The 11,676-nt window shown below is 42.4% G+C and overlaps 2 protein-coding genes across 2 annotated transcripts in view; both read right to left on the bottom strand.

Moving 5' to 3' along the window:
* Positions 1-11,676, bottom strand: part of LOC143510489 (calcium-activated potassium channel subunit alpha-1-like) — a 51,483-nt gene that overhangs the window by 37,838 nt on the left and 1,969 nt on the right. The gene's annotated exons all lie outside the window — the stretch shown is intronic.
* Positions 7,356-11,676, bottom strand: part of LOC143509622 (calcium-activated potassium channel subunit alpha-1a-like) — a 59,661-nt gene continuing 55,340 nt past the window's right edge. The window contains exons 19-20 of the mRNA XM_076998475.1: positions 7,888-7,955; positions 7,356-7,523 (exon numbers count right to left, since the gene is read on the bottom strand). Of these exons, the coding sequence (XP_076854590.1) occupies positions 7,356-7,523; positions 7,888-7,955 (236 nt within the window). The remainder of the gene's footprint in view (positions 7,524-7,887; positions 7,956-11,676) is intronic.

Genomic DNA, 11,676 nt, shown 5'->3' with positions numbered 1-11,676 from the left:
AAGGTTTTATGACTGTTTGTCAAGCCTGCTGGCGCTGATCAATACAAAAAGCATCAGCACTCTTGTTGAAAATATATTTGTAATATATAGTTTTCTGTTTATTTTGATTAAAAAACGTTTTTTAGATTAAAATTTCAGTTGTGTCTCAATTATTATCTTGTGATATTAACCCCGGGCCCCTCCCCTTGAGCATGTATAGGTGTAGTCTACATCTGGTTACATCTGATTTTTATATTTAAATTCTGTGATACTATAAATAACTATCAGTAACTTTCCTCTGTATACAAAATGCAACGAAATTTCCTTCTGCATACACCTGTGTATAATGAATGACAATAAAGATTGTCTAAGTGGTTATGTATGTACTTTCATTAGGTGTGGTCCAATCAAATCAAATCAAAGTTTATTAGTCACATACACAGTTATACACGGTACAACAAGTAGTGAAATGCTTTGAGCAACATATCCCCAACACCTGACAGTTGGTAAGCAAATAATGATAAGATATAAAATATAAGTAAATATAAAATATAAGTAAATATAAGATTTAAAATATAAAAATATGAAAAATTACAATATTATAAAAATGTCAGCAGCAAGAAATGAGTGACCGAGTTAAATGAGGATAAAGTGCAAGTGCGTTTAATGTGCAACACGCAACACTGTAAAGTTCAAGGACGGGTCAGGATATGAATAGTCAAGGCTAGACCTGGTTCAGAGTCTGAATAGCTGTAGGAAAGAAGCTCAGTCTCATCCTCTCTGAGCTTGCCTTTAGGGAGCCAAAACGCTTACCTGAGGGGGCAGCAGGGAGAAAAGTTTGTTGTTCGGATGACTGAGGTCCTTCACGATCTTTTTGGCTTTGGATAAGCACCTTTTGTGATAGATAGACTTCAAGTCAGGAATTGTAGTGTGTCCAGATGGTTCGGTAGTGAGGAGGTGATGAAGTTTCTTATGAGTTTTTCGAAACATTTCATCACCAATGATGTCAAAGCTACCGGGCGATAATCGTTTAGGCAGGTTGGCTGGGTTTTCTTTGGGACTGGCACAATGGTGGATTGTTTAAAGCAGGATGGTACGATCCCCTGCGAGAGAGAGAGATTGAAGATCAGAGTAAATACTGGAGCGAGCTGGGATGCACAGGATTTTAGGACATGTCCACAAATCCCATCTGGTTCTGCAGCTTTCCTGGTGTTTACTCCTCTAAACACCTTTCTCACATCTATCTCCGTGATGACAAGCGGCTGATGATCTCCGGGGTGTACTGCGCATGCGCCGTCAGCGCCACTATTAGCACTGCTGGCTGCAGCTCCGAAGTGAGCATAAAAGTTGTTCAGCTCGTTCGCCAGCATCCCGTTCGCACTCATCAGTCCAGAGATCGGGGCTTTATAATCCGTGATTGTCCGAAGCCCTTGCCACAGAGATCTAGTCACTCTGCTGAAACTGTGACTCTAGTTTCTTCCCGTAGCGTTGTTTTGCCTGCCTTACCGCCCTGCACGCTCCGTATGATGCGGCTTTAAACTCGTCCATGTTCTTGCTGATCAGTCCTGCATTGTACGCTACTGTGCGAGCTGACAGAGCATTGCAGACAGATTTGTCTATCCACGACTTCTGATTGGGGAAAGTCCTCACAGTGATGGTTGGAATTGTGTCACTAACAAGTTTCCCCACAAAGCTCACAACAGTGTCTGCAAGTACACTGACGTCGTCAGCAGCGCTAACACCGAACATGTTCCAGTCCACATCTTCCAGAGTGTCCTGCAGGGCACCCTCTGATTGGTCGGTCCAGTGCCGCACCTCCTTCTTAGCCAGAAGCTGCTGTTTTAGTTTGTGTTTATATTCCGGCATGAGGAGAATGGTGGTGTGGTCGGACTTTCCAAATGGAGGAAGCGAAATCGCCTTGTAGCTGTCCTTTATCGTGGTGTAGCAGTGGTCCAGTGTCCTGTCGCCCCTGGTTGGGCACTTTATATGTTGATAAAACTCCGGCGCTGCTTTCTGGAGGTTGGCGTTGTTAAAGTCACCAACAACAATGATAACAGCGTCCCGGTGTCTTGTATGAAACTGTGTGAGAACATCATGAAGCTCACACAGTGCAATGTCCTTGTTGGCCTGGGGTGGAATATAGACAGTGATTATGATGACCGAGGTGAATTCTCGAGGGAGATAAAATGGACAAAGCTTGAGAGCAAGTAGTTCCAGACTGGGAGTGCAGGAGCGAGCGAGGGTAACAACGCTGGCATTGCCGCACCAGTGGTTGTTTACAAACACACACACCCCACCTCCTCTCGATTTCCCCGACTCCTCTGTTCTGTCCATGCGGTAGGCTGTAAAGAACTCGGCCGGCAGGATGGCATGGTCCGGTACCGCTGAGTTTAGCCATGTTTCAGAGAAGCAGAGGAGGTCGGAGTCATGGATGTCTCTCTGGAAATTTACTCTCGCCCGGAGGTCGTCCAGTTTGTTTTCTAGGGACTGGACGTTGGCTAACAGGACACTGGGTTGGGGGACTCGATGTGCTCTAGCCCTTAGCCTGTTCCTGATGCCTGCCCTTTTCCCCCGGGGTCGACGACGACGGTGTTTCTTGCCGGCTCCATTGTTCTCGCTCAGGATCTCCCTCGGCCAGCTTGAATCGGTTATGCACTTCAGTACCATGTGAGAGAGCACAGAGAAGGCAACGATGACATCGTACAGTCAATAGAACAACCTTTCTATGTGGACAGCTGCCTCCAAAGTCTCACCTCTGTAGATGCGGCTAGAGACCTCGTAGACCGGCTGCATGGATAATTGGCTCTGGGAGGATTTGAGATGAGAGAGTGCCAACAATACTCCAGCTGTAGTAGAACATCTTCCAACTGAGGCTAAAACTACCAATACAGAATTGTGGCTCTCCGAACAGTGCCAGGATCCACAAGAGTCAACTCTCGGTCTGCGCTGGAATTGTCTCACAGGCTGCCTGGGTTACAGGCATCGACCTGTAGAGTATTCTGAGCCAACTCTCAGAAACTTAAACAAAGTTCTAGCAACGCAGTACCCTAGGGTACCTCATACTCTACACGACGAGAGCTAAAGTCCTGGTTCAAGATCTCTGGAAGTCAAAAATAACCTGGGATGAGCACATACCTAATGAGGGATTGCTAGAGGGATGGAGGACATGGGAAGCCGAGCTGAAACATTTACCTTCAGTGGAGATACTTTGATGCTACTGTCCTCCCTGTGCAGATAATGCAGGGTCTAGGATAGAAGCTCACATATTCTGTGATGCCTCAGAACAAACCTATAGTTCTGTAGGTTATCTTCGCACGCAGTGTATACAAGAACACGTACACGTGTCATTCATTATAGCGAGATCCAGGGTGGCTCCTCATAAACATATCTATGCCGTGCTTAAAATTTTGTGCAACTAGAGCACAGCTGGCAGGAGTTAGATATTCCTGTCGGAGACATAACACTGTGGTCTGATTCAATAACAGTGCTAAATTGGTTTAAGTCTAATTCTTGTCTAATTCAAGGTGTTTGTAGGCACACAGATCTCTGAGATACAAAATGTCACTGAAGTAACCAATTGGAGATATATGAATACAGAGGATAACCCAGCAGATGACTTCACAAGGGGAAAGACTCTAATTGGGTTGAGTCACCCGCACTGATGGCAGCATGGCCCACCATTTCTCCATCAACATAAGGACTCATGGCCAATATTACCCACATTAAAACTTCCAGAGGAGGATGTTGAAGAGAAGAGAAGTGCATTCCTTGGGAATATGACAGTCAGCAATCCTAAGCTACCCGATCTCACACAAATCCAAACCTGGTCAGCTCTCTTGAATGTCACTCATGAGTTCCTTCACAGGGCGGCCAACCCTCAGGATGCTGCTGAGATGACTGCCGCGGATGTCTTGGTTACTGAACTTTACCTGCTCAAACAGGCTCAGAAAGAAAGTTTTCCAGAAGAATTAGACACCCTGTCTACAGACAGGTCAGTGACCTGCAAAGCTGCCTGATTGCTCTTGCAGGAGGAAGACTTAGAAGAGGACATAGATCCAGATACCATTCATCCAATAGTGCTGGACACTAAGCACCATGTAGTGCAGCTGCTCATTCAAAAATATGATGGAGAGTTACTGGTGCAGAACGTGTCTTTGGTGAGTTCCTATGGGGTAGAGAGGCAATCAGACAACACCAGTACAACTGTCACAGGTAGAGAGCTACTCCAGTGATCCCCAAGATGGCTGATCTACCACCTGCCAGACTCTGTTTAAACCACCTTTCTGGTCTACAGGGGTAGACTGTTTTGGCCGTTATAGTGTCAAGATTGGACGGCGTATAGAGAAACGCTGAGGGATCATATTTAAATGTATGACGACGAGCTGTGTCCAGAGCTGGAGTGGCTAATCGGGAGATTCGGAAGGATTCCTGATGGGCCGGCTCATGTCAATCTCTAGTTTGGGCCGATTGGGAGGGAAAAATAATTTTGGGCCGGATTTGGGCATGAAACTCCCGGGCTGAAAAAAGGGGCCCACTCCGGCCCTGGCTGTGTCCATCTAGACATACTAGAGAGTATAGATACAGACACATTCTTGATGGCATTGAGAAGGTTTGTAGCCCGGAAGGGTAAACCTTTAGAGATCCTATCGGATAGAGGCACAAACTTCAGAGGTGGAGCTGTGGAACTCCAAGAAGCCTTCGCCTTGCTTGAGGACTCACTCAGGCAACACCAAATGCTCCACACTTCGGTGGCACGTGGGAGAGAGAGATCAAGTCTGTTAAAGCTGCTTTACATGTGGTCCTGGGAGGACAGATGGTGACCTAGACTGTGCTACGCACCATCATGACTGAGGTGGAAGGCATCATTATTTCAAAACCACTAGGATATATCTCATCAGATGTAATTGATCCAGACCCAATCACACCAAATCTATTACTGATGGGTCCACAAGATGCATCGCTCCCACAAGCAATATATATCCTCGGTAGACGACGCTGAAGACATAGTCAAGAACTAGCAGACCATTTCTGGTTTAACTTTATTCATTATCACTTGCCCTATCTTCAGAAGCTGCAGAAGTTGAATAAGGACTTGGACAATTTGCCACAAGCCTTATGCCCCATTGGTCGGGTGATTAATGTTTACCCGGGTGGCGATGGAATTGTCCATACAGCAGAAGTGCAGGTCAAGGATTGGACATATCTACGACCGGTTGCATGACTGGTCAGACTACCGGCATGGACAGATGATGAGGACAATCCAGAGACTTAAAGCACAGTATAAGGACAAATTTAGCACTAAATTTGGGGGTGGCCATGTATGAAAGACTGCCCCTCTATTGTGTTGTTTTATATGTTCTCGTTGCGTTGCCGTATATTAGTCTGGGCTAGTAGAGTGTGCATGCACAGCACCAGTGTGTCCTTACCAGAAGGACTGGAGAGATAACTTTGTTCAGTGGTGTATCTCATCTCCATCTTAAAGTTGTGCGTCAATGCATCAAAAGTGAGTTCAATACTGTTGGTACTAATGTAGTAGACGCTGCAACGAGATATATGTGATATATGTGCTAGGTTGATGCGAGCCATTATTATTTCAATCGGTGTTATAATGTCAATTTAGCTAGCGGGCTAATTAGCGTACATGTGCGGGAGAAATTCAGTAGCCTTTGTTAGCTTGTTACGCGCGATTGAGTAATTTACATGTGTTCTGTTATATCATTCAGTTTATCTACACATGATCGGTGATCTGTTAGATATAACTTTCATTCATCGGATTAATCTCCGTTTATGTCACTGTACTAATTTTGGAGTTATTGTTTGCTTATACTTGTAGTAACTGATTGAATGTACTGTTTGAGTAATTCATCTGTTTTCCTTGTAATTACATCCACACACATACAAATACCCACACATATCCTTTCGGACACCTATACAAATTCATGTCTGCATTATCCCTCTCTCATCCAATCCTCGTGGAATTCCATGTTCAATAAACAAAAGTAGATAACCAAAATCTCTCTGAGCCCTGCTCTTTGACCGGAGCTTCCAACCTCCAACGTTCACCAGATCAGCACAAAGACTCTTTTTCAATGGCCTTGTCCCAACTTTTTTGGAACAAAATATTTTTCCCTTAAAATGATACATTCTCTCAGTTTAAACTTTTGATCTGTGATTTGTGTTCTATTCTGAATAAAATATTAGATGTTGGCACCTCTACATCATTGCATTCAGTTTTTATTCACAATTTGTTTAGTGTCCTTTTAAATGTTGTTTATGTTTATTGATTTTTAAGTAATCACAGAGATGATGTAATAGGTTTAAATTATTAAAACAAATTATGGAAACAAAAGCAAGAAAAGCAAGTGACGATTTCATATTTGAGAATAATAAATCTAAATCTATTAGATCTTTGAGATCTAATAAATTCTAACCTGCCCCCACATGCCAGGTTCTTTCTTAGATTTTATGACTTTTTTATTACTTTTTACTACACTACAACATAAAGGTAAACCCAAAAAGTAACTTCAACAAAACCCGAGGTGTTTCTTGCCCACACTTCACTGACAAAACTAACAGAACAAAAATGAATGAACAGTTGAATAATAAATTAGCAAAAATAATTTTAAAATCTACTGAAATTAATTAGATTCACTTCCAATACATTGCAATTTAAAAACTATTGGACAAACAATGGAATCACATAAAAAGTAATGAATGTACTTATGATGGATCTATGATATACTTAGTGTACATATTTAATATTTACACCAATGGAAAACTCAGCAACACTTCCACTAGGAAGCTTGTAGGCTGAAGGAAAATAAAATAAGACCCAACTACTTGTTAATAAACAAATGGAGGGCAAATGACATCACACTGTTGTCTCAGTTTTGAGAAGCAGGAGTGCAGGAACACAAAAATGTTTTTTTACAAACAGTAAAGGCAAAATAAAATAATGAATAAAAAAAGGCATAATGGCTAGGCTTGCTCAGTCTTCTTAGGTCATTCAATGTGAAGCAATGAATCCAGGCCCATGAGGGAATTAAACTGAAAGAGGACATTAAAAGGGCTGTGAATGGTTTAAAGGAGGACACATGAAACACCAAGGACGGTTGGCTGCCTACAAGTAAGTTGATCCTGTAGATGACTAAATTCATTTGACTTTGGATGGTGTAGGGGGTCCTATGGCGGGGTCGATCTTCCCACCTTTCATCCATGGTAACCACCCACACATGATGCCCCAGCTGGAAAAAATGGATCTCCTTCCATCATCTATTTTTTTAAACACAGCTGTAGCCCTCTGATGTTGCAGATGTGTCTCCTCCAATACATTCTGGATCACCAGATGGAAACCAAAATACTGTTGAGCTCCAGGATTACAGTGGTGGTTGAGAACCCAGGATGCACTCAAACTGGATAAGCAATATGGATGAGTAGGAGTAGGAGTGATGTAGCAAATTCTGGGCATATTTGGCCCAGGGCATGAAAGTGCTCCATGTGTCAGGACGCTCTTGACAGCCAACCCACTCTAATTGACCATTAGCCTGACAGATTTCAGAGATCAGGCTCACTATGATACAAATCAGTCCAAGACATCTCACCAGATGTGCGATGTAAATTGAACCCCTCAATCTGACACTGTCCTCTGGCAATTTTTACTGACAAAAAATGTGATGGAAGAGGAGAGTGGCCATCTGTAGAGCTGTAGGGAGAGTTGGAAAAGGGATGAAATTAACGATTTTAGAAAAGTAATTGACAATTGAAAGAATGGTGGTATTACCATCTAAACCGGGAGACTGGTGATAAAGTCGAACGCTGTCGGACCCATGTGTTGAGAGGAGAGCCTCAGAGGCATTACATACAACTGGTGATTTGGACAGCTTGGTTGAGGATTCACCTCAAAGATACCTCATTGGAGGTCCCATCTGATGGCTTGCAGGTAGAAGACAGGATGGGTTCCTGGCTAGTGGATGTAGCTTCAGAGTTGAACAGGGTTGAACAGGGTGTCTGCTTTGTGTTCTTTGATCCAGGTCAAAAAGTGATGGTAAACTTTTACCTGGAGGAAAAAAAACAGACCACCTGGCTTGGCAGAAGTTAAGGTTTTGGTTGTTTGAAGGTACTGGAGATTTGAGTGGTCAGTTATTACCAGATAGAGATGTCGAGGATTAAATAAGAAGGAAAATAAACAAGGAACAAGTCTGAATAGCAGAATAACAAGAAACCAGACTGCTGTTTCCTAGAAACAGAAAAGGGGTACATGCACATTAAAAGAAGGATGAGGAGGTGGTGACTCCCCATATGAGAGAGAGAGGACCAGCTGGCTTGCCTCTGGCCGGACTTCATTGGTCTTGTGGCCAGAGGACACCAATGTGGTCTCAGCCTCAGCTCACCGGTTCTACCCAAGGTCCTAATGGGCTCCAAAATGGCTCCTCCCCTGGCTAATAAGAGTAAAAAGAAGCAGGGAAGGAGTGGAAACCCCATCCCTGGAGATCCCTGGTCCTCTGTTGTGTGTCGGCTCTGGGTATTTCTGCTGGGTAGAGTACTCCTCTCCCAGTCAGGAAGACTAGCACCCTTGGGTCTGCCAACTAGAGAGCTTCCGCGAAGCTTCCTTCAAGGCTCCCTCCTATAATGAAGAGTTGGAGTGCTCGGAGGGGTGCTGCTATGACACCACAGAGCCCTCTGGCATCTCTGAGTTGGAGACAGAGGTAGACAAGAGGAGGGTCAAGCGTATCTGGAGCAGGGTCAAGGACAAAAAACTTTTTGGTAACTTTTATGCTAAATCTTATGTACTGACAACTACATGAACTATATTGACAGGGAGAAGTAACTAGAAAACTATGACAGTTTTGACCCCAGTAAATTCTGGGCATAAATATTTGTTTCATTGCTTGCCTTTTTAAGACGGATGCCAGTAGAGGAAGAAGACACAAGAAGACATGAGGGAGAGACCACAGAGGAAGAGCAGCTTGGGCCATGCTGCTCTAACCTAAAATGTTTATTGAGCTATGGAGTGAGGGTTGAGCTATGAGGCATGTAGCTCTATGGAATTGAGTTTTGAAATTTAGTTGCAATTGGTGTTCCTCTGGAATTATGTTGTTTTTTGTCGGTTTTGGTAAGGATAAGGATGAGCACGCTCCTACATATCCACCAGGTAGGCCTTATCTTGTTTAGATTCATTAGGTATGGGGCGGACATCAGAGGTGTCAATTCCAGGTTCAGAAAGTAAAAGACCTTACCAGGATTTTGCTCAGGCTTCCTGGGTTGTGTTGATTCCACTAATTTTACCTGGATTGCACTAATTAGAAGATCTAGCAAGCTTGAGAAAAATCCTGGTGAGGACTTTTACTTTCTGAACCTGGAATTGACACCTCTGGCGGACACCCACTTTTGTATGTTTTGATTATTAGAGTAGGTAGTGAAGGACAGTGTTTTGTTGTTCTTAGATTGGAGTTAGATATTGTTGTTTTGTGTTTCTAGCTTAAGGTGTGTTTGTTTTGTTGTGTTCTTTCTTTTAGTGTCTGTTTGCCATTTCAAATTGTTATACTATCCTCTTACTTCCCCCCTAGACAGAGCTTGAGGGGTTTGTAACAACTCTGAACTCTCTCTGATAAAGTACTAAAGACCCAGGGAAAACGCATATTTGGTGGTATGTGCAGTACAGCAGGACACCTTGGTGAGTCAATGTCTATTTATTGCAAAAATATTATTCAGGTTGTGTAGGTGGTTTAGTTAGTTGTGTGTAGATTTATTACCATCTTAGTCCTATGTGTTCATTTTAGTTATTCTCCCCCATTTCTCCTTTCTGATGCAATTTCTATTCTGATGGTTTTCTGTTTGAAGGGTATTCACAAGCAGAAATGTCTTTGGACTCTTCTTCTTTGAGGAGACTACAAATCAAAATGAAAACATAATAAGAAACAATATGTTCCAAAAACATTTATATGATTGCAAAATCTGATAAACCTATGATTTAGTAGGGAGGGCATAGGCATAATGACAAATCCAAGTTTGGTACCTACCTCTGAAGCAAAAAGAAAGACATCAGACAGAAGACTGACTTTTGCCAATTAGTGAGTAAATTCAATACTGTTGGGAGAGAGGGAAATCTTGTGTCCTGGATGTCAACAAAAACAGATACTCATTTTGTGGATTCTCATGAAAATTCCTGTGTCTGTGTGTAAGGGGGAGACCAACCATTCCGTTTTAATTAAAAACAAACAAAAACACACATATCAAATACTAAGACCCTCCCCAAACCAATATTTTATCCGTTATTAGCTGGCAAAGGGCACTCACATGAATGACCACTCAGTTTGTGGCCACCTTTCAGAATTAATACCATATGCACAACACACTGCCAGACAGGAAGTTTGCAATGTGGCAGCTTTGAACATGTGATAAATGAAATAATATGACAATAATATAATAATATGAGTGATAAATGAAATAATATGACAGAGGTCAAGTCATGAAAGTCATGAACAAAATTTATTTAAAAGTACAAAAGCTACAAAAAAAGTTGTGTAGTGAAAAAGTGAAAAAGCTTAATTCATTTAATTTGACTGTTATTATTTGTATTAATCTCCTAAAATGAAAACAAAGTTAGGGTAATCATCTGAATGACTGTCTATCCTGGACCACAGTAAAAACATGCAGAAGTGACCCATAGCTATGGCAACTACAGGACAAGTAGTAGTAGGACAAGTACAACTTCACCACAAAGTAGACGCACAGTTGCTACATCAAGCACACTGTTCACAGGAGCAGCAGTGAAGCAGGAGACAACATACGACTTACAGGAAGAGAGGTGGTAGAGAGGGGAAATGGTGGATTCTTCACACTTCTATGGACACTGCAGGAGATGCATGAACAGCCATGCTCCCCCAAGACGCAATGTAAACAGCCAGTCAGGTGGGCGTACCTGACAAATGCCAACTTTGGTAGCTGAGGTTAAGGAGAAGAAAGGCAGGTTAATGGATGGGATGATCTTCACTTCTTCCAAATGGCACAGCAGCATAATCTATATAGGAGTCTAGTATTAGGTCCTGAGGCACACCTTCACTCTGACTTAAGAGTTTCCTAGAGTGACACTTTGCAAGTTCAGTACACTCTTACTATTAGAACAATGACACTAATGAGCAATGACATTAATGAGCAAAAAATCATTTTTTATTCATCAGTTTGGTACATGGCAACATGTACGATGTGGTGGAACACAGGAAGAGAAATTAAGGAACATGTGTTTAGTACTCAAGAACAAGCATCAGGAGTCCTCAGTTGACACTTCATGTGGAAAACATACTAAGGGATGCACAAGTATCCAAAGCCTTAATGCATTATGCACATGTAAAACAGGTGACATGCATGACAGCAGTGCCACAGACTCATCAGCTGTTGGATTGTGCGGTTCAAGGAGTATAGTCACCACCAATAATGGAAATTGGCTGCCCAGTAGTGTTTAGGTTTGGAAAAACTCTTGGTGTAAGAATGAACTTCATGGTTCACTTTATTAAAAACTGCAATAATGCAAGTGACTCAGGCTTGATAATGTGGGATTTAGTGTTGTCACGATACTAAGAATTACAACTTCAATATGATACTTTAAAAAATATTGAAATTCGATACCATTTTCGATACCAAAGTCAGATACTGTGCTCATTTCCGTTTTAAAGCCTTTTTATTATTTTTTTATATACA

The sequence above is a fragment of the Brachyhypopomus gauderio genome, chromosome 3 (assembly GCF_052324685.1).
Source record: "Brachyhypopomus gauderio isolate BG-103 chromosome 3, BGAUD_0.2, whole genome shotgun sequence".
NCBI classification, from domain to species: Eukaryota; Metazoa; Chordata; class Actinopteri; order Gymnotiformes; family Hypopomidae; genus Brachyhypopomus; species Brachyhypopomus gauderio.
Note: the sequence above shows the minus strand (reverse complement) of the source record. Positions and strands in the feature narration are given on the sequence as shown.